Source organism: Conger conger, chromosome 1, assembly GCF_963514075.1.
Source record: "Conger conger chromosome 1, fConCon1.1, whole genome shotgun sequence".
Classification (NCBI taxonomy): Eukaryota; Metazoa; Chordata; class Actinopteri; order Anguilliformes; family Congridae; genus Conger; species Conger conger.
This window is the reverse complement of record NC_083760.1, coordinates 51,687,115-51,713,587: the sequence shown is the minus strand read 5'-3', so window position 1 is coordinate 51,713,587 and position 26,473 is coordinate 51,687,115. Positions and strand designations below refer to the sequence as shown.

Here is a 26,473-nt window from a genome sequence, read left to right as displayed (position 1 = left end):
GCAACTCAATGTAATGGAATTAAAGGAAGCTTAAATTATTTTGCCTTCTTCACTCCATAGAGTCACAATCAGATGAATACTAGATGCCCAGCAATGACCAGCATTACAAACAAATTAAGTAGGAAAAAAATTGCTCAGACACCTACAGCTCCCTACATTTAAATGGCCATATGACAGACAAACATTGACATACTTTTACATTTCAATCACAATAAAACCTTTTTTAATCGCTATTTTTATAGCTGTGACTCACTTTGCAGTCCTGGGTCACTGGCCACTCCCATTACTGATAAGAGAAGTAGAAGATTCAAATGTGCACAACGAATCACCTGATGCTAGTTGAGTGAATTTAAAAACACTCACATAAACATACTTGAGCAACAGCTACATACTTTTATAATTGCAGGTTTCAACAACCCCCGCCTAAGTTTATCAAACTCTATCATCCAACAGAGGTACTAATACCAATAGTTGTGGTAGTGTTCATCAGATTGTGTGGGATGTCTGAATCCATTCATGCTGCCGTGACATATTTTAGCCTCCTTACATGCTTTAACCAGAATCAGGTCATTTCTTATTCTGGTTACTTGGTCATCACATTACCTCTCGCCCAAGAGCTCAGTAACATTATTTCGACATTGCTACCTAACTTGCCATTGACTGTCTGTTTACTGCACTGAATAAGCAAGTACTCTTGTGTTTTCTTGCTAACATTTAACCATTGCACTGATCCATGTTGTGTTTAATTTAAATTAATATAATTTAAATATATTCTTCTGGTAGCCATAAATGTGATCTACCCGTACAAAACAGACACCAAAGATTTAAAGCAGAGAGGTAATTTTGTTCACTTGTTTTAGGTTAACCAGCACACATATGTTCATAGAATTGCACATATGCTAATAGAACATATAGCTCACCAAAATGTCTACTAAATGACATAAATGACATAAATATTACATATTATGCTTTACAATTTACCAGAATGCTGTTAGTTTACTCTTGAGATGGTATGAGAATGTCTGTACTGCGGAAAACAATACTATTCAGTGCAACTGGCCTTAAAGAAGGTCCAATATAGACCCTACATTTTTTCTATAAAATAGGTCAGTGGAAATCCTGCTTTTCAGGTTTTGAGGGGGGAAAATGTCACACCTATGCAATTTTACATAAAAGAGAAACGTCTAGACATACCACAGTGCGTTTTGTAACTGAGTATGCTTTGAGTAATGGAATGTAAGTTAAATCCATAAACCCAGTTTAAACTGAAATGAGGGCAAATAGTAGGACTCAGACCTATATTACTGTTGCTTGGGGTCTCGAGAAAACTATCACACTTCTACAGAGGCCTTCATTGTTACAGGAGTGTGAAAGCAGGCTAGATGAAAATATATACTCTGAACAGCCTTCCCCTCTCCCTGTCCATTGAAACAATGGTTTTGTAGCAAAGCTGCCAGTAAAACATTGCCCAGCAATTGTTCCCGCTAACACAGGTTGCTTAGAGACAAAAAAAAAGAAAACAATACGGCCTCTTTCCCGCTGCTGGGTTGTACTCACAGCAAGCCATGTGGTTGAGCTTCCTAGTTTCAAATGTCACAGCTTTTCCAGAGCATAAATCTCTATTCTTAGCACACAAGCAAAACGGCTCGCCCTGGCAACTGTGGAAAACTGAGCAGGCATGAATTCCCTAGAACAGGGCACACACGCAGAAACCGGGATGCATCCGAGGTGATTACGTAAAAACACAGCCAGGCGTTTATACACCAGATGTCTCCCAACAGTCAAAATCTCCGTGTTACGCAAGCCATCGCAGAACTGAAGAGAAGGGAGTCCAACTGAGAGCGCAGCGACATATGGAGGGAATTGCTGTGTCACTCCAAAATATCTTCTAGTTGCGCCAGAGTACTACCACCTGAATGGCATACAGCACAAATTATGGAAACACTGTGCTTAAAGAAGAAGCTTAGTACGCTTAAAACTATTATCTTCTGCTGTTGCTTCTCAGAGCCAGTTTCGTTTGGACAAATGTAGTTATCTTGTTGACCATGAATGGCAACAACATTATGTAACCATCAATAATTTCACATTAAGTATACTTGGTAAAAAAAAAAAGGTTTTCTCTGGATGAATATTATCATTTTATGTAGAATAATACTGCCCAAATACATATTCAAGCTGATAACATTTACAATACTATGATACATTAGACTGCTCAGTTATGTGGGTAGAAACTAATACATATAGGATTGCAATGATGCAGTGAGTATTACTTGTTTAATGCCAATTATTTTTTCATTTTGGTTTTATGTTGACATTACATTTATTGCGCATTACATGCCAAATATAATGTCAAAATCTGTTTATAAATGCAGTTTCTATAATTTGTGCCAGTACTGATGTTTTATCCATCGTTTTATACTGTAATATAGCCCATACCTAATGATTTCATTTAATTGCATCGGGGTAACTAAATGCATATATTTTCAAACCCAAATTTTACTTCAAGGGTAAATCCTTTCGGAGGCTATTTTAAACATAGATCAAAATCTCCCGTAAAAATGATTTAGTATATAGAGTTTTTCCAATTAAAATAAATTCCTCTCTCAAGCACAGCCAAAGACAGTTAGACCTAGACAAACTGATCCCTCTTCCTTGGGACTTGGTTCAGACATGTCAACATCCAACCTTTCATGTCCTCAAGGGACATGGATCCACCATTTTGAACATTCAGGTGAAAACAACACGGCACAATATGAACTGCATTATCTGTGATTCTCTTCTCTTCACAAGAGCATCTAGACAGCCATTGCTATCCTTCAGCAAACTGCATTAACACCCCAGGGAATATATCACATCCTACCTGCTCAACCTGCAGATACGTCTGCTGTCAACAACAAGGAACAACCGGGATGCTAAGGTATATTGTGTACAGAAAAGCAGTTATTCTCCCTTCTTAGTCCAAACGCACAACCAGGTTAGACATGAGAAGTTGAAAAAGCATGTGGTATTATAACTGACCTTTTAGTAACTATTTTTATTACGACACAATTAAACATATGTATATTTTAAATACTATCAAGTATTTACTACAAAGTATCCTTCATTGTAATCCAACTCAAGGCTCCTCGGTTAATAAAATTCTAATGGAGGTGTGACATAGTAGTCTTATTTGCTTCATAGAAACAAACACTGAAATTGAAAGAATGACAGGTCCATTGTCCCGTTTGACTACTTTGCCCAGTGTCCAGAACAGGGAGTTATGCCATGCACAAAGCTCACTGGCTTACTGGTTTGGCTATGATGAAAAGTTCCAAATTAATGACCAAAAGCAGCTGGTCATTAATATGTCTGATGGAATGAGCAATATACGTGCTATATTTTGCCACAAGCCTGTTTAAAATAAGACCTGTGAGCTGAGGTACTATGGGCGAAATGGACACTACAAGCTATTCACCTCAGTACAACACCTACTTTATTCGGCAGGGTAACTACCTACCGGAGAGGAAGCTTGTTGATGTACTGTAGTTGCCAACTAATATGAGTTATGCAGTGAGTACATATTGCAGATGAAGTGTTATTTAGTGATCACACCATTCTAGGTGAAACATTCCTATTGACCTGAATTGAATACACTCACTCCATTGCAGATTTATTTATTTTCTGACAACATTCTGCCTTCTTAGCCAGAAAAAAGCATGGTCTCACACACCACATAGTGTATGTGTGTTGGAGTAAGATACATAAGTTCAAGGACACAAATAAAAAAATCTGACGTGTTAAGTAATTACTGGAAACACCCTGCAGAAAACGAAAATGTTCAATGCTAAAATAACTCGATATATTGATGGTTTAAAGATTATTCCGGAGGCTGAGGTTCATACCGCTTATCTGAAATCTGCAAGCAGGCTATGGTCTCCATGGAAACCATTCATTTGCTGAAGCTGTCCAAAACAAAACAAGCTCACACTAGGGTCAAATAAATAGTGTATTTACAGAACTAGAAGTGGTTATGAGAGCAGAAGCATCTCTGAGCAGAAACATCCTTTTAAACAGAATATATGTGCACATCTTGGTTCAAAGCCCTTGCCCTGGCAATGAAATGTAATCATTTTCATGAAAAGTTGTATAAACATTTTCCAAACAACTGTAGTCCACAATAATGAATTTCCTTTTTCTTTGACACTTGCTAGGTTTATAAGGGCATTTATGGGAAAACAAAAACCAAGGGATATGCTTGGGTTGAATATAAGATTAATTTTTAAATAAGCCTCTTAAAAGGTCCATTGTTCAGGCTTGATAATTCCAAGTACACATTTTCCCACAATTTAAAATAAGTATACTTGGGAGTATACGTCGAGCTACGTGCTCTGGTTTTCAGTGTAGTGAGGTGCCCTGCCATCCAGTGCTGGCTGTAGCCAGGGTGGGATCTCATAGGACGAAGCACAACTGGCCTCATTGTTGCACAGGGAGGGGTTAGTCTGCATGGTATTCCCCCGTTCCTCTGATTCAGCGGGACCTGCTGTCTGTGCCAGCTCCACTCAGTGAGCACTTTATTAGGTATTTATTATACGCTTTTTTAGAGGTATTAAGTCTTCTGCTGCTGTAGCCTATCCACTTTGATGCGTTGTATGTTCAGAGATGCTCTTCTGTTGTAATACGTGGCTATTTGCGCTTCTGTCACCTTCCTGTCAACTTCCTGTCAACAACTTCCTCTTGTTAACAATGCGTTTTTGGCTACAGAACTGCTGCTCACTGGATGTTTTTTTTGCACAATTCTCTGCAAACTGTATAGAGACTGTGGTGTGTGAAAATCCAAGAAGATCAGCAATTTCAGAGATACTCAATCCACCCTGTATGGCACCAACAATCATTCCATAGTCAAAGTCACTGAGATCACATTTCTTCCCTTTTCTGACATTTGGTCTGAACAACAGCAGGACCTCTTCACCATGTCTGCATATTTGCATTAAAAAGCTGGTATACAGGTCTACCTAATAAATTGACTGAAGCTCGTAGCTGTTGTGGGCAGTCCTTAAAATACATGAAATCAAATGTAAAAAATGTATTTGAATCTATGCATTTCATACTATAATATTGGTTGCTCAACTCCTTTTTTGCATGATCTATACAAGTTTGCAAACTTCTAGGCCAACCATTGCCTCCGCTATTTTGATTTTAGTAAAAATAGCTATTTCCATTTCATTTTGTAACAAGATTCAGAGAATGCTTCCCAAATGAAGAGATGGAATGGGTTTAAAAGTTCCCAATTGGGATGAAAAGACCACTTCAAATGAATCTCTTGCTCCAAAATCATAACTGATAAATGCCACTTGTACTGTACAGCTGATCAAAGCTGATATATAAATAAAAGTGTATAATTACAATGAAAAAGCACAGTCATACTTTTCATATATCCTTTGACCCCGCATGAAAACCTTGGCTTCGTTGTCCAGCGGGAAGGTGCCATCATCTTTCCGGAAACGGTAGAACAGCTTCAGGTCTTTGAACTCCTTGTGCTCATCACAGACTGCAACACAAAGAGAAGGTGGTTTCGTGAGCATAGCAGAGTGTCTATTTAATCAAGTGCCAATCCTGTGACACAGCTCTCCTTCAAAAAGGCCGGTTCCTCGCCAGGTTTCCATAAACGTGTCTCAGTAACATTGTTTGTGTGTGTATGTGCACGCTGCCAACAAATACACACTTATTGACTTATATGGTATGTGCTGGAAAAGAACCGGAGCCAGATTGGCTGAGTACAGGCCTGCACTTAAGTGTCCAGAGAACACAGAGATCCAAACACTGCGTTTCCAGCTTAAGGCCTACCGTGATGAATAATGCTCTGGTCGAGCAGCCTCTGCATGATGCGAATGGCTGTCTCTCGGTCAGAGGCCTCCTTGTGCTCTATCAGCCAGTCGATCAGCTCCTTAGCCACGAAGCAGTTGGGATAGGTCCTGAGGTGGTGCCTCCGATCCTTGATTACCTTCGCTTCGTGGAGCCGGAGCCTGCGGAGAAACAAGCAGTCCTTCTGTCAGCATCCTTCTGCCGCGTTCATCCGCAATACAGGCCGTTCTGCAGGCCCTGCAGGCCAATTTTACATATGTACAGCACTGCCTGCTTCCACTTGTCAATGTGGCTTTGGTTTTTCTTATTCCAGAGAAAGATATGATTATTACAGGATGTTATTCCTAAAGGGTTACGCGATTTTGCCCTCTGTTATGAAATCCCATGAGCCCAGTGCTCATATAATTGGTTTGCCGAGTTTGCGCATGCTCACATTTATTTCACTGCTCAGTTGTTGAAGTGTCTGCATACGCACGCACGCACGCACACACACACACACACACACACACACAATAGAATCTCAGTGGACATGGTACTGATGTTTACGGTGTTGTAGATTTAATTTCTAATTGCCGTTTTTGCCCATCAATCTACACTCAATAGCCCATAATGACGAAATGTTTTAGAAATATTGGCAAATTTATTAAAAATCTAAAATTGAAATCTCTCATTTATATAAGTATTCACTCCCTTTGCTCTGGCACTCCAAATTCTGGTCAGTCACATCCTGTTTGCTTTAATTATCCTTGAGATGTGTCTCCAACTTCATTGGAGTCCACCTTGACATTACATTATTACATTACAGTAATTTGGCAGACGCTTTTATCCAGAGCGACGTACAATAAAGTGCAAATCCATAACCAGGAATAAGAGCGCTGTGGCAAACTGAATTTATTGGACATACTGCAGTTTAGAAAGGCACACACCTGTGTAAGGTCCCACAATTGACACTGCAAGCCAGGACAAAAACCAAGCCATGAAGTCCAAGGAACTTTCTGTGGACCTCCACGATTAATAATTATGGTGAGTCATTGATCAGGGCAATGTTATAAAACCATTTATAAAGCTTTGAGTGTTCCCAGGAGCACAGTGGCCTCAAAAATTATGAAATGGAAGAAGTTTGGAAAATGGCAATTTTGCGTGCAAAAAGTGAAGGGGGCTTTCTGAAGCCACTGTAGATATCCTTTGTTATTCTTATTGATATAAGAAAAGAAAAGGAAAGAGTAACAGTTTCCATTGATAAAAAACTGTAAATACATCTCTCCCAATATTACTGTATGTTGAAAAAATGTATTGAGTTTGGAGTTGAAAAGAAGCTTGAAAAAAAAAATACCACAACAACGGTTCCTTCTAATGTACAATAAAACATGTTTCATGCATTTCTTAACGCACTGATAGATTCATTTATGAATGATCAGTGCTGGGAACAGTATAAGTTGAGCTGCCAGTGTGTCCACAAACTGCAGCTCTGCTCCATCTTTCAGTTTCCTCAGTGATCACCATTAACACATAGTTCACACATTATTAACAGTATTGTTCTAGAACTTCTTGGTGGAATGGCTTTTAGTTTCTCTGTAATCAACTCACATTTTCAGCATTCTTTATACCATTAACTAACAGTTTGTAATAGATAATATAGACAGCCTATTATTAGGTTATATCTTACAGTATGTTGGTGATGGTGTTGCTGTCACCATTACTCTAAACTCAGGTTAGAGTAATGCAAGCAAGTAACCATACTAATCAATGTAAAATAGCAATGTTTTGATTGTACTTCCAGTTTCAAATCATATATTAGGGGCATGTAGCAACAACCCTATCTGCACCTGGACCTGTATTTGTTCAGCCAACAAAAATGATCTGTATCAGTATTTCGGAATGGCGGGAAAAGCTCACAACTGTGCATTAAATACATTCATATGTCATGAGTCATGAAATATATTATATTGAATATTTTATTGCACACAACAAATGACCTTTGTTTCAATTTCTGTTTAATGCTCACTTTTTAGCATATCTTTTCTACTGAATATCAATGGGCACTTTTGGAAAGAAAACAAACTACTTGCACTATCACTGAATTCCTGAATATGATAGGACATACGGGTATAGGGGCATAGGGGATGGGTTGGTGATTTATTATTCCCCCAAAATAACCTACCCTGTATTACGGAGTTGCGCCAACAACAACTGCACCTACTGCACAACATATGTTTGTTACAAACTATACATTTCCCCCCCACAAAAAAACGTAAATATTTATACATTAACTCTTGTGTTCGGTTTACTTATTAGCGCCTGTGAAAAACACAGAAATAAAACTGATGTAAAATACTTAATACATACTATCTTCATCTTAATTCCAAACTATTTAAATACACTGTATATGGTTAATGTGTCATTTACCTCTGCTAGATAACATTTAACAATGAAGGTGTCATTAATTTGTGATTTATATTTATATTTATACAATGAAGGCATATGGGGCATAAATCATGTTTATCTGTGACATTTTTATCTGTGAATTAAAATGAAACAATGTTTTCATGCAGTAATTATTTATAATTAAAAAAGAAAAAGCAAAATACTAAGAAAAACAAATAGAAATGCAAAACAAGAACCAAATTTGCATCAGTTATGTCATTCAAAAGTGTCAAGTTTCAAATGGGTCAATTTTCCCAAACCAAACAGAAAGGTTATTGCATAAGAAAGGTTATTGTATAAGCTATTTGCCTCAATTGGCCATTGAGGCAAATAGCTGCCACAGAGGTGGGGGGACCTCTGTACATTTTGTCTTACTGACGTGGGAGTACCAGAGACAGCCACAAGGAATAATGTAAATGTAATGTAAATAATGCAAGAGTTAAAATAGGCTTCCGTCTTATTATTTCTGGAGCGATCACGGGGTTACAAAAATAAACGCAGGGATGTTTATGAAATCATCTAGAAATGTTAACGAAATTACCACTTCTCTGAATCCTGACACATGTCAACATCAAACCACAGTTAGGTCACAGTTCTGCACACATAAAAGGTATTTTCCATTTGGTTTCATCTTCACACGCTGGGCCGAAGTGTTTCCTCTCCATTGCATCCGCAAGATTAATAAATAGACTTCCTGAATGAGACTCGCTGTGCGTGTTCGCTGTCAGCTTACTGCAGGCACTGCACAGATACACTTCGCCTGATGTTACGTATTGGTTTGTTAATCTAATCTTGTGAGTCCATTATCTGAGAATAAAAGTGGTTTATAAGATTGTGGAGTGACAGCCCAAATTAGGTTTTCTATAAGGATTATTGAGCACTTGCAGGGGTGTCTACACTCACATGACTCTGGTCTGCAAAGGAACTGTCAACCTGACTACGGTCAAATTAAACAGCTCAAGTTCAGAATCCTCTGCTGCAATTTTTAAACACAAAATAGAAGGAATGGTATAAGCCTTATTCCACGTTCTTAATCAAACAATAACTAAACCACAGATACTACAGTAAAAATGGCCTCCAACCTTCCAGGAGCATATAGCTGACATGGTACAAAACCTGCATGCTCACAAACTTTTTGTGTGTGGCTGGGTACACAAAAGTTTCTGGATACGTTTCTTTTCTCTACACCGAGAATGTGGATACTGTTACTGTAGTGGATGTGAGGTCCCATTTAGAATTCCACACCATTTCTGAATTGCTCACAGATGCTGTCTACATCTGGCGTGTATTTCAGATACAACCACCTTAACCCCCCGCCCCCAACTGTTGATACAAAGATGAAAGAAGCCTTGACAGGTACCTGAGTTTGATGTGTCAATTGTACAATCAATTGCATGAGAAACCTATTTTCAAAACCAGCTGTCATCCAAAAACGCTCCACAGTCAATAAAAGGTGTATCAAGTCCATTTTAGTTTTTCGAAGTTCAATTCAATGAATCACGTCTACATCTCGTACATTCAAATAACCGGTTTCGCTCACAGAAAGACAAACTGTTGATTGAGATTTCAAAACAGTTTACAAGAGTCAGTGGAGGTGGTTGTTGCAAGAGTACGCTGGAATCTGTAGTGATGGGTTCATTCAGGAATGGAGTGGGTTTACTAGGTTTCTTAAAGTTTCAGTCACATTACCTCCTCCCAACCTCCCTTCTCTCTTTGATGCTAGCTCTCCTGCAGTACTGTGTGGCCTGTGGTTTGTGAAGCAAACATTGGCTGGCAGGCTAGTGCATTGGAAGACTGCACACGGTTTAACTGCTTGCCACAGGGGGTCATATTTACTTGTAAGTCAGCAATTGATATTATTATTTTAGACTAATATTTTGGATGAAAACTGCTGCTAAATACAATTTAATGTAATTTTAACTCTTAACATTGTGGCAGGGCTCGGTCTGGGGAGCAGCAATCAGGGACCATGCTTACTGGTCAAGCGAACACACACAATGGGCTTGCATTAGTAAATCAGCCTAAACTTTAAAAGCGTGCTTCTTTTCACAGTAGGTGACTGAGACCAGAATTCCTTTGATCAGAGAGACCGACTGAGAGAGACAAAATAACTAAATAATGTTGTTTCATTGTCTTTTGTTATTTTTGTTTAATATTTTTTTATTGTGAGGGTCAGTGGTGAAGATTCGTCTTTGCTTACTTGCTCATGAACTCGTGACAACTGAGATTTGAAAGTAGTGTCCATATCACAGCTTCACAATCCTGCTGTTGGTATAAAACTGGCTAAACAAATATGACCTATAATAACCAGCCTCTATCACAAGCACCTCAAGGGAATTTGCCTGCCATACATCTGCCTTCGACTTCCTAAGGAAAAGAGCCCCATAAGATTAAGAAGAAGATAACAATACCCAGTACCCAGAGAGAAGGGGCCCACTTCCAGCCCTCTTCCTCTTGCTCTTGAATGTATATCCAGCCAATGGACCCCCTAGGTTGAGTCAGTCAATGCCACCAAATTGAAACGAGGGCAATCCGCCTGGTCTGATTGCCCAGGGCCTCTACAGTGACCAAACTGCTTAAATTTGAACAAGTAGGCCCAAGAAAACACTTATGGCAGAATGACAGATGCTTAGGTTCAAAGTCTAAAGAAGTAGAACACAGCTAAACAAGTTATGGACTCCTCTGCAACCAACAGAACAAAATAGCACTCAGCCTGAATGCAGCACTGATCTCGCTAACGACTATAGGTCTCCCATGACTTCCAACTTTTCAATCTCATTATGTCTTTGGTTTGAATGATAAAAAGAGGCTTTAAAACATTTCTAAAAGGCAGAATGTGAAACTTACAGTCCAGTGAAAGGAAAATGCATAGCATAATAATGGGTGTTTCCACATAGCAATGTCTGTCAGCAGAATTAAACCATGGAAAAGATAGTTTGCAGAGTTTGAAGAGTTTTACAATAGGCACTAAACAGATACTGCGACTCCAGAGAGATCATCTTTTTTGTTTACTTTGTCTTACACTCCCTGAAAGCTCCAAGTACAGGACATTGTGGATCATTGACAAATATTGTTATACGGGGTGTGGCTATAGTATATTGTCCTTTACTTCAAAGCAATAAACACTTTAAAAGGTGACAGCGATGTGCAATAGATTTTGTTACAGTATACAGGACAGGGAAACACCTACAATAGCACCATTTCATTTTAATAATTACCATCACTTTGGAACACATGGACAGATGAAAGGTCAAAATTAAAGCAGCTTCATAAGCTCTTCTGAGCTGGGAAGGATCTCTAGCATTGCATATGGCAGTTTAGTCCATGTTCTAGACTAGACTAAACTAGAACAAAGACACGCTAACATAGCCCTTTCACTCCTTTTAGTGACCTGCTCTCACATAGAAAAAGCAATGAATCTATGACACGTTGCCTTTCATTTCCCACTGTAATCATGGACATACTCAAATACTTGAGGGAACTCAAATGGCACTGTGCCTTCTGCCGCCCACAACCACATTCCCTTAACTACCACAAAACACCCATCTGCCACCAAGAGACCAAGTAAAACAAAGCAGTGTTTTATGGTTAGCGATCATACATCTATCTTCATGCTGGAACAGCTTACACTGCGACAGTTCTGAGAATCTTTTTTTTTTTTTTTTTTTTACATAATTCATATACTCTCAGAAACCAAATATTTTCACTCCACATTTCAAATGTGTGCACCAATGTCAAAGGTACAATAGGTCATTTCAGACTCCTAACAGTCAAGAAAGGAATTGCAGCAACAAACACCCTAAAACTACAACACTGTTTATCCCTCCCCCTTCTCTGTGAACGCGATGACATTGAAACGCCATTGGCTGTGGCAATTAGAACCAATTTTCAACCAATGAGCTTGAATTATTGTACAGCTGTAAAACTTGTTGGGTGTTGGTGCATCAACTGTATATTTTTAAACATGAATTTAAGGACTCTAAACACACACAGAGGGTGAGTCAACATGTCTGGGAACATGGAATGGATTTACAATGGTCTTGTAACAATGTTTTAACACAACAATCTTACCTAATGTACCTTTAAAGAGCCAGCCATGCTTTCTGTTACGAAACATCTGGCAGTTTTGTAACAGAATCATCAATTCATTTGTCATTTAACCATCTGGTCTGAACTGACATCTTAATATGAGCAATATGCTAAGCCGAGACTGAGACATAGCACACATTGATCCTGAACCAAATTCTGGTCCTAGATAGATGCGCTCTTTCAGAGTCTCCTTCCTTTCAGGGTTAATCTTTCTATGGAATCTGTATAGTCCTGCCTTTTTTCACCTCATCTTTGCTAAAGGGGTATATTTGCAAACACCAACAAAAAACAGTTGTGAGGATTTCTATTCTATATCATGAGCTTTAGATCAAGAACAAGTTTTGTTCTAAACATGCATTACATTACATTACATTACATTAATGGCTCTTATCCAGAGCGACGTACAACAAAGTGCATACCCATAACCAGGGATAAGTGCGCTGAAAGACCCTAGAGGGAAGTACAATTTCAACTGCTACCTGCACAACAAAGATAAGGGCCTTTTTTTTTTTTTTTTTTTACAAACAAATAAACAAACAAACAACAAAGCAAAAGTGACCAAACTTAACTATCCAAACACTTCTTACCTAGCCAACTAAAAATACCGATACACAAAGTAAATCACAAAGACAACAATTAAGGTTCACAGGGAGGTAGGGAGGGACGGGGAGAGGTGCTGCTTGAAGAGCTGCATGCGCTCAGTATCGGCAACATTTCAGCCGTAGATAGGACTCCATCAGTTGAGATACAAGCTTATCACACTGAAACACACTGAAACCACAGCGGGACACATACAAGGTAGATCTGTTGGAAGTAGCCAATAGCCGTTTGGAAAAATAAAGCTGTTATGCCAATACATACAAATAATGAATGGGTTCATTGGTCTTTAGGGGAACTTCTGCACCATACTGCTTGAAATGGCAGTATCCTCATTTAAGACTCAGCCAGTGGACCCTGCCATCAGACAGATATGGGCATTGATTGTTGGGATAGTCCATGGATTCCAGATTACTTCAGAGAGGCTTTACAGTTGAAGAGTTCTCCATCCTGGCCTGTACTCAGTGAATGACTGCAGAATACCACTGCATTAGTAAACCATAATAATATGCCTCTCCCTCAAGACACATGCTGTTCATCCCTGATTATTTCCATTCAAGGCATACTATGCTATATTTTTACCTAGGAAAAATAAAATGCTAAGATATGCTAAGTCATATCTATCTATAATGCACTAGTAATGTTGTCTTTATGCATATTTGCTGAATCCGAGGTCCTCTGCCTGTATTTCATCTTCTAAGATAAATGTGTTTGGGATGTTTCTGGGCGTGACGCACTTTCCTGTGTGGGGTGGCGTGAGTGTGACTTCAGAGCCTGTGGGGTGGGATAAGGTTTCAGCAGAGCATTTGTAGCTAGCTAACTACTACAATGGCAGAGGAGAAAAGGCACAAGTACAGTGAAGGGAAACAGTCGACAGAGCTCATTCAAAAACCAAAGTCAACCTTGGAATTCCTTTTACTCAATGACGACAGCTATCGAAATATGGAGATATAAAAATAAAAACGGATATAAAATATAAAAACAGTTGCATGGACAGGATCGAGGACAAAGGAGGAGACTTCTTCAACTGTAAACATAGGGCCAAGCAAGGCTAAAATTCCTGCATAGTATGACCTTTAATTCCTCCCAGCAATCTGTATCATGCAGTACTACTTTTCACAAGGATCATATGAGATCATGCACTCATCTGCAGCAACTTTTTATAAGTTTGAACAAAATTGTGGTTCAAAGCAGAAATATCCATATTCCATAGTGTGTCTGTTCCAAATGTTTAAAATATGAGAATGTAGAAATTCTCCCAGACTACACTGTGCATGTTTCACACCCTAAAAAGTTTTATCTGTAAATATAAAATGCATTTAAATTGTTCAACTATGGTGGCCAAAGATTAATTTTCTTGTCAAATAGTAGAAATACATTTTTTGACAATCTGATGAAGTAGTTGATACTTAGAGAACAATATTATGTGCCTTGTTTAAGGTTAAAGAAACTAGATTACTTAAAAAACAAACTTCAACAGTTTTCATCAAACAAAGGTTCTGAAGAACACCTGTTGGTTTAAATATTCCTACGTAAACTATTGTCTGTGAGAGCAATGTAGAAGTGTATATACAGGTGCTTCTCAAAAAATTTGAATATAGTGGAAAAGTTCTTTTTCTTCCATAATTTTATTCAAAAAGTGAAACTTTCATATATTCCAGATTCATCACACAACAAGTGAAATATTTCAAGCCTTTTTTTGTTTTAATTTGGATGATTACGGCTCATGAAAATAAAAAAATCCATTCATTCATTCATTCATTATCCTAACCTGCTTATCCTGAACAGGGTCGCAGGGGGGCTGGAGCCTATCCCAGCATACATTGGGCGAAAGGTAGGAATACACCCTAGATAGGTCGCCAGTCCATCGCAGGGCACACACACCATTCACTCACACACTCATACCTACGGGCAATTTAGACTCAGCCTAACCTGCATGTCTTTGGACTGTGGGAGGAAACCGGAGTACCCGGAGGGAACCCATGCAAACACGGGGAGAACATGCAAACTCCACACAGACAAGCCCCGGAGATTTGGAGATGTTCGGTTGCCAGTGGTACAGGGGCATTATTTAATATCAATGGCACAATTAATTCAACAAAGTACCAGAAGATCTTAGCAGAAAATCTGGTTGCCTCTGCCAGGAAGGTGAGACTTGGTCATAGGTAGATTGTACAGCAGGACAATGACTCCAAAGGTTCTGCATGGAGGAATGGTATTTGATGTATGGTATTGAATTTTTAGTTTACAGCATTTTTGTACATATCTGTTAAGAGTGCCAATAATTCTTGAGCCCACTGCCTTTAGCTTATTGTTCGTGGGATAAAAAATCACATTCATTTTCAAACACCTGGCTACTTATATTAGGAAACCTACAGTAAAACAAATTCCTTCCAGTTACAATTATTATTATTTAAATTTTTTATATATATTTTTTTCTTTTAAATGATTAACTAAGTGTTAACTGTAAGGATAGCTGTATGTAGGTTCCGTTTTAAAAATCATACTGTACATAACTGTTGCAGACTGTCCAGTAATACACACAAATATGCAGTACAACAGGTGACAGAAAGATGAGAGTGGTGATTTTATGCAGTCCTGTGTGACAAATTCCGCTGCAGAACATTGATTTAATAAATTGAAGTGGTTGCAACTGGATGGAATCACAATGTCCGGTACCTCGTGTCAAGGTATAGGACATATTTGTTCATTCAGCGACATAGATGTTGATTAATACATTTATTCAGAAAGCATCGGAATAGCAACATTTTTCAATTAGCTTTGAATGGCCCCATATATAGTTCTGTTCTGCTATCAGCAGGTGTTCGGTGCGTCATTTTCCGAGGCTTGCGTAGTCTAGAGTGTTCCTCTGTAGCAAACGGAATGTGAACATTACCAACATTTCACTGTACAGGTTCACTGCACTGAAGCCTCAAAGCAATCGTACAGGCCTAAGGCATAATTACCTAATCTGAAGGTATTGCACAGATGTTACAGCTGGGTGCACGCGCCGAGTTTGCTTCACCACTTATACACGCATGTCACGATAAAGTGCCCTGCATCGTTACAATACAATGTGCACTGAGGACAATAACCACTCTTACCTCAACTGCTCCCCGGTGACAAGGACTTCAGCCATGCGCTCCAACTCAGCAGCCTTCTTTTGCATTGTATTACCGATTCCATCCATTTCTATGCAACTGTTTTAAATGTAAAAAAAAAAAAAAAAAAAAGTAAATGCGATGGACAACGAATGCAAATGTATGGTTCGTTTTTTGCGGCATCTGACTTCACGAAGCCCCCACCCCATTATTTAAAAAAATATAATAAAAATAAATGACTTGCCATGGAACAGAAACATAACCTACTCACTCTAGTTTTTACAATGCTTGATCAACTTACCTAATGGTCGAAGCAAATATTTTGACTGGACAGAGTCGTAAAATATTTTTCTCACGTGAGCGGATTTCGCAGTCAGTGCTGTTGAAATGCTGTAGCTGGTTAGCCTCGATGCTGTATAAAAATGCAAACGTTCCTTTGGAGCTTCGATGAGGCTTATTTTGCCCTATTTGAGTGTAGACTAAAAATTCAAGTTGTCATTATCCCTCCATTAGAAGAAATGACTGAATGAATCACATAGCAGCCAGGCAAATGACGGGATGTCAGCAATGTCCAAAAAGATCAGTGACGTCGGTTTAGCTTTCAAGAGCATTTTAAACAATAGTTCTAAATAAAACAGTACTATATAATTTGCACCAATTAGGTGGCTATTGTTTCTCACCAAACCCCGTATACATGCTGTTAATAGCTAATAAAATTCAGCATAATTTTGTGAAAGTCTCTTCATAATTACACAAAATAAAACATTCTAGAGCAGATATCACGCGGTTTTATGTTCGTAAAATTGGACAGACAAATCCACTTTAATCCAATTGTGAGAACGTACGATCTGTATTTATTTACCAACCAACAGTAACTGTTACGAAGCACGTTTTCGACCACGGTGGAACCACACCAGGCATAATGGTTCCTCCTGCCATCATTGGGGGAGTTGACCAGCGAGGCGGGGCGTATGTAGATATTTTCTCGGTAAACAAATTCTTTGAAACGTGGACGTCAGCTTTTGAAAGGAGTAAATATTTATTCCCCGTTAACCATATCTTTTGACAAGAAAAACGGTGAACACAATGTCAGCAATTAACATACACGTTGCATCGGATGGTTGTGTCAATATGCTAAAATGACTTTTAAGTTGCACATGCTACTTTCCGACAGTCCTTCACGTGATCACTTAACTTACCCTAGTTTGACAGTTATCTGTATCTTTCCCTTGCACTGCGACCTAAAATAACTTCAGGCAAACAGTTCAGCTTCGCTGCACTGTACGAATCTACCCCCAGATCATGCAAGTCTTTCGTTTATTAACTTTTATCACTGATTGATAGGGGGACATTTAAAATTCACAATATTGTCCAGGGAACATGACCACTTTAGTTTTACAAATGAATTAAAGCATTTTGAGAACGAGCCCAGAAAGTATGATTAAGGAAATCGTCGGGACGTTCAACCACATGCTAATTGAATTATTTATTACAATATTTACTAAACACTAAACTGTAAGCCATCTTGTATTTTAGCATGTGACTTTCAAAGAGGTCGCGCAAATTGAAGCATACTAACTAACGTTATATTGAAAAACGTGCTGGCCTAATATAATCAGAAGACTAGTGGCGTCCCGGGTAAAACCTCTTTAAAGAATCAACTGCACATCGTTTTTCGCTGATTGGCCGGTAAGATTGCCACTCATATACTACTCAAACACTTCCTGTGAATATTGCGGGAAAGTTAAGCTCGGAAGAGTTGGTTTGTGTACATATGTTTCTACGATTATTTCGACCCAATAAGTAGCTCAGGTTATCCGATTTTAGAGTATCTAAACCATTAGTTTTATTGGACAGTAGCGTAAAATGAGAACTTTGGAGGAAGTTCAGGCTACGACGCAAATCGCCAAACTTAAAGAAGAAGATTTACAGCCAGCGATTCATTGCTTGTCTTTTGGTGAACATGTTTCGTCGGGGGATTATTGTCTTATGGAGCTGGATGAAAAGTTATGCAAACACATTGAGTCTGGGCAGAGGTAATGCGACATTCGCTGTCTCGTTAGCCGAATTATGTTTATAACTTTATCATAAATTGCATGAATATCGAAGTATATGAGCATAGTAAATTTAAAGATAAAGGTAAAATTTTATTTGTATGAAAACATTTCAGTTTAAGAGGAGCACGCGTCTTGAGAGCTACTGTGTTTATGATCCTATCAAAACGACACAGGGTCATCAAATGCTTTGCCTCTCTGGAGCATGTAACGTTAGTCTACAGTATGTGGCGTCATCGTAGGCCGATCGTATTGGCCATAGCCACTAAACTAACCGATACTGATCTCACATCAACAGACATATTTACAGATGCCTGAATAGGTAGGTGACTTGTCAGGCAAAATAGCTGTCACATTCATGTGAAGCATGTGACGTGTATGCCCAGGAATGAACATTGCTATTTTTTGTTTATTGTTATCTTGTATGTAAAAGTCTTGTGATCAGAGGAGACAAGGACGAGCATGCAGTTCTGTGCAGTGAAGAGGAGACTTATGACCTGAAAATGGCAGACACTTCAAACCTGCTCCTCCTCATTCCGGGCTGTAAGACCCCCGATCAGCTACCTGGGGATCAGGGAAGGCCACACCTCATTCATTCACAGGTACAGGTGTATTGTTCTGCCAGAGATTAATCCTGAGTCAGTGTTGCCAGCTTGAGCTCTTTCAGCCAAATCTGTTGAATATTAACTGATTTCACACTGATTTGTGGGATTGAAATCCAACTGCCATTTTCGATTTCCTGTTTATGGAGTGGCGGCACGGATGGTGCAGTGGGTAGCACTGCCGCCTCACAGCAAGGAGGTCCTGGGTTCGAATCCCCGTCGGCCGGGGCCTCTCTGTGCGGAGTTTGCATGTTCTCCCCGTGTCTGCGTGGGTTTCCTCCGGGTACTCCGGTTTCCTCCCACAGTCCAAAGACATGCACGTTAGGCTGATTGGAGAGTCTAAATTGTGTATAAAAAGTGTATTCCTGCCTTTCGCCTAATGTATGCTGGGATAGGCTCCAGCCCCCCTGCGACCCTGATCAGGATAAGCGGGTTTAGATAATGGATGGATGGATGGATGTTTATGGAGTGGAGTCACCCTAATTGACCTGGACACCCTAATCCAGTGGTTCTCAACCATGGTTGTGGGGGGGACCCCCTGTGTATGCTGGTTTTCATTCCAACCACAATTGCAATTCCAACAATTTAACAAGCTGTTTCATAATTTTCCCTAATTAGGAAATTTTCCTTTTCATGTTTAGTGGGACTAGTTGCCCTTTTAAGCCACATTTTCTCAGAAGTAGCTATGCATGCCATGAAGAATAAAGGTCCCATGTTCGCATTGTGTTTATTGTGCTATATTGCAAACGATAACATAAAAAGAGGTAGCCAGCACTGGCATGGTCTGGATTCAAAGCAATCCATGCACTAGAACAGGGCCTTAACAGAATAAGGTATCCAACCCCACGTTTCACATCATCTGTATGGAACATGATATTTCTTGCACAATCTAGTTACTGGAGTCATCAGTTTTCATAATTTAATCGTACCATTTGTGATGATATTGACAATTCAACAACATGTATACCAGTGGCGGCTGGTAGCCATTTACCTGGGTGTGGCGCCGCACACACTCTCTCACACACACACACACACACGCGCGCAGCCATACACCAGTATTCACCTCCAACCTCTATAACAAAGCAATGCCAATATTAAAATGAATGTTTTTGTATGTAGTTAACAACAATCTTAACCTTGGATATATATAGTGGACTGTATTGGGCTCATAGAACAATTAAAAACAAGAAAATAGTAAATGTGTTGTCCCAATTAGCCTACTTGATGTTGGTAGTACTTAATACAAATGTTTCCACGAATGAAACATTTAATACGTTTCAGTCTTAGATTTGTTTCTCGGACAAAGTGAAAAGATCAATGAAGTAAAATTAGGCTAGATAGGAAGAGGCTTTAGAGGGCAGATATGGAGGATATTGTAATATACACAAAGGGATGAATACATTTCGATCCGGCTTCTCTATAGGGAAGCAACACAAAAGATAAGAGAAACAGAAAGCCTGCAGCTCAAACAGCAGACCCTCTCTTTAAACTGAAGGGATTTCCTTCATGTTTTGTATTGTATTGGCTATATCCTAAGCTAAGCTACATGTAGCTTCAACAACACTCCTAAGATCTTAGCGATCTAGCTATAATTCGGGAATGGATATGTTAATTCATAAGTTAACTGGTTAAATATTGGCAGCGCATACTAGCCGGTGAAAAAAGGAAAAAAGGACTTTAAATATTATGTATTTATCTACACGATTTTCTGCCTGGTTAATCGGCGATTTAGCAAACAGAAAAACCAATGTTAGATATTTAAAATATTTTTATTCAAATATTCATATTATTTTTTCCTCACTGACAGATTGGGTTTTCCCACTGGCACCCGATGCACCCCTATTGAGTGGCCGCCACTGATTACACTCTCTCACACACTCCCTGTCTCACAGGCATAAACGTACACTCACTCTGCATTAATGTCCATATTTACCATGGTATCTCTTTGTACTGGTAGCCTGTGGAGTATTTAGTTTAAAGCCTCTTACTGATACGTCAGACCGAAGCCCAGAAAATCCGGAAAGTCCAAGTATATGAAGTGTAGCTAATAAATGGACTAATAATGTCTTATAGATTTCGGGCTTCACAAACAGCTACTGGGAACTGAGACGGCAGAGACCAAAATTAAAGAAGCTGAAGAAACTCTTAATGGAGAGTCCTTATGAGGGGTCACCACTTGCTGAGGAGGAAAGTTCAGCTCAAAAGGTACACCACAGATTTGGTCAACCTGGGTCAACTAATTGCTGTTACAAGTTACAACTGAGCTGCATTCTATCCCAAAATATAAAAAAAATTGTGTGACTGCATATCTACCATGGATTGACATATACGCTAGTTATCCTTGCAAACGGAGGGTTTGAAGTCAGTATTTCTGACGGGAAGCCACATTATTAGATAATATCATTCACACCCTCTGTAAATAGTCTAAAGAATCTATGCTCCCTCACCAGTTCCATTTGGATAGTATGATAGGAATTCAGCGATGTTTGATGGTATTGGAGCTGGGAGGCCCACATGAAAGCACTGTTACAGTTTGAGTGTTTGTGAGGCCCCATGTTAAGTAATCACATTATGGGGGTTGTAGTTCCTGTTTTAAAAAGCAGTTCCTGTTTTTTTATTATTATTATTATTAAAGCTTTCACATTCCACTATAGAGGAACTGAAAGTGGCGCTCAGCAGACAATTTCAAGGGCCCATTTTGACAGCCAAGATGCAATATATAATTTCAAGCAATGCATCATAATTAAGGCTGGCTGTTTGTCATGGAAGTCACGTGTGTCAGGGATTTCGTTAGTTTTTTTTTAGTTTTTTTTTGCAGTAGTGTGACTTTTCTGTTGTTATTGTTGTTGCCATTTCTGCAATTTCTTGTGTTTTTGATATTTTTTGATAACTCGACCTTAACGTAAGCTACAGTGTTAATTGTATGGCAAAAGCATTTTGCATATAGTATTCGCATACAGTGGGAGCAATAATTATTCTATTATGCAAAAATACGATAATAAATTTATAAAATTTATATGATGTCGTTATTGTGGATTATTTTGTGATATTTTGTCTCTCAATGTTAAAATGTACCTATGATTCAAATTCTACACAGTTCCATTCTTTGTAAGTGGGCAAACCTACAAAATCCACAAGGGATCAAATAATTATTGCTCCCTCTGTACGCATTGGAACACTATACAGATTCTGGAATGCTGGGATCTCCGTCGTGGTTGCAATCAGATGTTTGACGGTTCCTGTCAACAATTTTGATGCGCTTCTTCCTACATTAACATTCAGTGGCACTCCATCAAGGAGGAGACCTACAGTAGCAATGTGCTGCATAACATGTTGCATGCCAAAAAAACTTCAAGGAAATAAAAACAGGTACACTACTTTTTTAAATTTGTTATTAATGATGGACTGAATTAAGCAATTAAATGCACCAGCCTATCAATGTATTTTACTCATAGAGCTGTCAGCTGGTCAGTATCAGTTGATTTTCTGAAATTTCAAGCATGTGCTACTGTTGCTATAGTTACAAATGTTATTTCAATTGTTTCCCACTGCAGCACCAGATGTTTTAACCGTTTCTGTCCCAAACAATATGACGTGCCTCCACCCAAATCAAAAGGGGTTTTAGGTTTGGATGAGGAAATTGATGAAAATTTAGTAGGGTTTTAATAGGGGCTCAAAACGATCATATAGCAGTCATTTTGAAGGTCGAGAGTGCAATATGGAACTCTTGAGATTTTACGGTAGTTACTTGCGAGTGCCATCTGGTACTCTTGGGACTGAAAGAGTTAATTAATTTAGTAAATAAACTTTTGAGTTCCGCTTTTTCAGGGAATTTTTTGGCCTCAACTTCTGTAAATATTTCCTGTGACAAATACCCAGCCTTAATCATAATCACATAATCAGTATTATTCAAAAATATATTTTTTGGGGGGTTTTGCCAGAAACATTTATAGATTCACTTTTATATAGTTATGTTGCACAGTAACCCTCATCTACAGATTGTCCTTTGTTTTAGTACACACTGGAAGACCTGCTTGACCGAATTCAAGCCAGCAAGGCAGAGATCGTTGCACAGCTGGGAAATATCCATGCTTGTAACATTGATGGTGAGTACAGTATGACTAACAGTAAAGTGGCTGCTGTTTATAGTCTTGGCAACTGCATAAACAACCCTGCTTGTAATAGGGGTGAGGGGTCATTGATAACTTAAGACCTTACTTAAATGAAGGATTGGCTGTGATATCAGTGCTTTGCCAGAACATAGTTTTCATAACAGTTGGAGAGTAGTGGTGAGAGCTGTTTTTGCCTGGTCTTTGGCATTGTGGCTCTGGATTGCTGTAATTTCACTGGCTTGTATTGCAGGGTTCTGGAGGATCCTGGACTTTGACTATGAGATGAAACTCCTGGGTCATGTGATGCAGTTAGTGGACTCTGAGTCCTGGTCTTTCAGCAAGGTACCCCTGAGAACCAGTCAGCAAGAGCTGGGGCCTCTTGAGCCAGAGTAAGGAGGTTTCTGTTCTAACTTGTTTATCTTACACTTATCCAGACCAGCTTTCAAGGGCCTTTTATCAGAATGCTTAAAAAAAAGAAAATAGCATAATGAGCAACAAAAACATTGGTACTGAACAGCCAGTTCCAGTAAATGAACGCCAGCAGGCCAAACAGAGGTCAAATATAAAGCAACAGCTAATGGTGTTTGGCATATATGTTGTGCCAAACAATCATTATTAGTAGCAGTTATACTCCTGATAGTATAGCATTAGTGTGCACCGTAGACTAATGGTAGTCTCTAAGAGCAGCCAAAGAGCAAGTGTGATGCGCTTCATGTGGTGACATCAGTGTTGTTTGCACGTCAGTAAAAGGAATACACTGAAATTCAGTTTTCTCTTTCAGGGAGATGATCGAACACTGCTTGAACTGTTATGGGAGGCGATATACTGACGAAGGTAAAGGCTTTAAAACATTATTGTTCCCTTTAGGCCAGTAAAGGTCAAGCTATGGAGAAATCCATTTTAGTTATCCCATTCAGTTTCTGTCCTGATTGGCAAGAGTGAACACCTCAAGTCTTTTTTCAGTGGTAGGTGTATGTTTACTTTCTGAAAGTGTATGGGAGTTTTCCTCTGAAATTAAATGTACAGTATTTAAGGTGTTGGATACAGACACAAATAACTTATCATAATAGAAAGGTGAATTTTCAGATTGATATCTTTATGACTTATTTTAACCTCCCTTGTACACAGTTAATGATTGTAAAGAGAATATAACTTATTAGAACAAGCTAATTGAACCAAATGGGTGTGCTCAACTCTAATAAGAAGTGAATCGGTAACTCATCAGTAAGTGTTCTTGTTGATGACTATGTTCGGAGTGCGATCATGTTGGTTCCTTGGTGTAAGGGAGCATGTGTCTGTCACAGAGGGAGAGGAGTGTTTCGCACTCAATGAAGACAAAGTGTGCCAGGCCACTGCTCGCATGCTCCTGCAAAACGCCGTCAAGTTCAACCTGTCCGAGTTTCAGGAAGTGTGGCAACAGAGTGTCCCAGAGGGCATGAGCACCAGGCTGGACCAGCTCAAGGTGAGGCACGTTGGGCTGGAGCCACAGCAAGCCAGTCCCACAGTTATAACAAAGCAAACTCTTCAGTTCATAATTTACTTTTCAAATGCATGCAGTGGGGCGGCACGGATGGTGCAGTGGGTAGCACTGCCGCCTCACAGCAAGGAGGTCCTAAGTTCGAATCCCCGTCGGCCGGGGCCTCTCTGTGCGGAGTTTGCATGTTCTCCCCGTGTCTGCGTGGGTTTCCTCCGGGTACTCCGGTTTCCTCCCACAGTCCAAAGACATGCACGTTAGGCTGATTGGAGAGTCTAAATTGCCCGTAGGTATGAGTGTGTGAGTGAATGGTGTGTGTGCCCTGCGATAGACTGGCGACCTGTCCAGGGTGTATTCCTGCCTTTCGCCTAATGTATGCTGGGATAGGCTCCAGCCCCCCTGCGACCCTGATCAGGATAAGCGGGTTCAGATAATGGATGGATGGATGGATGCATGCAGTGGCCCCCCAAACATGATATTCTGAAGGGAATCTTATGAGCTGTACAGTATACTGTGGCAAACCATTTTATTCTCCTGGATGATTTCCTTACTGCTTCAATCAGCAACGGAACACAGTTGGCCTGGTTACATCAGGAATGGGGTAGGTTTAGTACGGCCAAGGTTCTCTGGGTAACTGCTATATTAGTTCTTCCAAACAACATGCCAGACTTCCACAGACTTCCACCAATTATGTAATCAATTGTTACTACTTTGTTCCCTATTTACACATGAATACAATTAATTTGTAATATATTATTCAATTGCATTGTTGCTCCCTGTATTTTTGAATGAAATAGAGAGAAGGTAATTTGGCAGTAAGAACATATGACAACTGTTCTCCCCTCTGTTGCATGCAGGGTGTGGCTCTACTGGACCGCAGCACCAGGCCAGAGACCATTTGCTTGCTGAGGGTCGAAGACCTGCCTGAGGATACACTGGAGCGATTCAACCGTTTGTTCAGCATGAGGGAGAAATGGACAGGAGACGACATTGCCCCCTATATACAGTAAGTGAAATTACATCCTTGCACCAAATAAGCTGGGATGCTTACAGGACTGTGCATATACCCTCACTGAGCACTTTGTTCGGAACATTTTTACTTAATCGCATGAATAAGTAGGTGCAATAATCTAATCAGCCAATTGTGTGGCAGCAGTGTAATGCATACAATCATGGAGAAAAAATGTGATCTCCATGACTTTGACCATGGAATAATTATTGGTGGCAGACATGGTGGTTTGAGTATCTCAGAAACTGCTAATCTCCTGGGATTTTCGGACACACTAGTCTCTACAGTTTGCAAAGAATGGTGCAAAAAAAAAAAAAGAAATCCAGTGAGCAGCAGTTCTGCAGACAGAAACGCCTTGTTAATGAGAGACATCAGAAGAGAATGGCCAGACTGGTCAAAGCTGACAGGAAGGTGACAATAACGCAAATCTCTGAACACACAACGTATCATAATTAAGTGGATAGGCTGCAGCAGTAGAAGTCTAAAAAAATAAGTCTAATAAATACCTAATAAGTGAGTGTATGTAGTATTTTTACTGGTCAGATCTCTTGATATCAGCAGAGCCTTATGTCATGTTAATACACTGGGCTTTAGACATTTCATTATAAATGTCAGGTGTGTAAAATAAATAAATTGCTATAACTTTGCAGTTATTTGTTTTATCATAATACAGTAAACTAAATCCTAAACCACTATCAACGTATTGTTTGGATTTGTGTCGTATCATTCTAAATGTGTGTGGAATACATTTTCTCCATTTTCTCCAACAGGGACTTGTGTGGTGAAAAGCAAACAACTGGAGCTCTCCTTACTAAATATGCTCGTATGTCCATGCAAAATGGGATGAAAGTCTACAATTCCAGAAGACCTGTGGCAACTTGAAGAACTTATATTCTGTTTTCTTTGGAATCTGCTAAATAAATAATAAAAAAATGTTGTTTATGAAAGATATTTCTGACTTCTGGATGCTGCATTTATTTTGTACTTGCGTGGACAGCTGGCAATGCAGTTATATTCCACCCCTCTAGTATGGATGATCTGTGGATCAATAATGAGACTGTGGAATTCATATGGGGAAAAAGGGTTAAAAGTAAAAAATCTATAATATTAAAAATAAAAAGATCTTTAAAAATAGTCACTAGCATCTACCACTTTACTCTTGAATATACT

At 39.3% G+C, this 26,473-nt stretch overlaps 2 protein-coding genes across 3 annotated transcripts in view; one reads left to right on the top strand and one right to left on the bottom strand.

Moving 5' to 3' along the window:
• The window catches only part of deptor (DEP domain containing MTOR-interacting protein), a 56,562-nt gene extending 39,449 nt beyond the window's left edge, over positions 1–17,113 (bottom strand). Inside the window, exons 1-4 of one of the 2 annotated variants that reach the window (XM_061254808.1) lie at positions 16,898–17,113; positions 16,056–16,151; positions 5,824–6,002; positions 5,404–5,527 (exon numbers count right to left, since the gene is read on the bottom strand). In XM_061254808.1, the coding sequence (XP_061110792.1) occupies positions 5,404–5,527; positions 5,824–6,002; positions 16,056–16,141 (389 nt within the window). In that variant the 5' untranslated portion in view covers positions 16,142–16,151; positions 16,898–17,113. Of the gene's footprint in view, positions 1–5,403; positions 5,528–5,823; positions 6,003–16,055; positions 16,152–16,353 lie in introns of both variants that reach the window. The other variant, XM_061254799.1, reaches the window with a different exon arrangement.
• Positions 17,114–17,747: 634 nt separating this feature from the next.
• dscc1 (DNA replication and sister chromatid cohesion 1) lies at positions 17,748–26,254 on the top strand. The gene is made up of 9 exons (XM_061254816.1): positions 17,748–18,088; positions 18,540–18,708; positions 20,782–20,913; positions 22,724–22,814; positions 23,071–23,209; positions 23,602–23,654; positions 24,125–24,282; positions 25,152–25,300; positions 26,074–26,254. The coding sequence occupies exons 1-9, from the start codon at positions 17,919–17,921 to the stop codon at positions 26,183–26,185; spliced, it is 1,173 nt and encodes a 390-aa protein (XP_061110800.1). The 5' UTR covers positions 17,748–17,918; the 3' UTR covers positions 26,186–26,254.
• Positions 26,255–26,473: the final 219 nt, after the last annotated feature.

What these genes read in the sequence shown, in the direction of transcription:
- dscc1 (XM_061254816.1), top strand. Translation starts at nt 17,919, where the DNA reads ATGAGAACTTTGGAGGAAGTTCAGGCTACGACGCAAATCGCCAAACTT. An exon ending in CACATTGAGTCTGGGCAGAG is followed by an intron (nt 18,089 to 18,539) that starts GTAATGCGACAT and finishes TGTATGTAAAAG; the next exon opens with TCTTGTGATCAGAGGAGACA. An exon ending in CCAGGCTGGACCAGCTCAAG is followed by an intron (nt 24,283 to 25,151) that starts GTGAGGCACGTT and finishes TGTTGCATGCAG; the next exon opens with GGTGTGGCTCTACTGGACCG.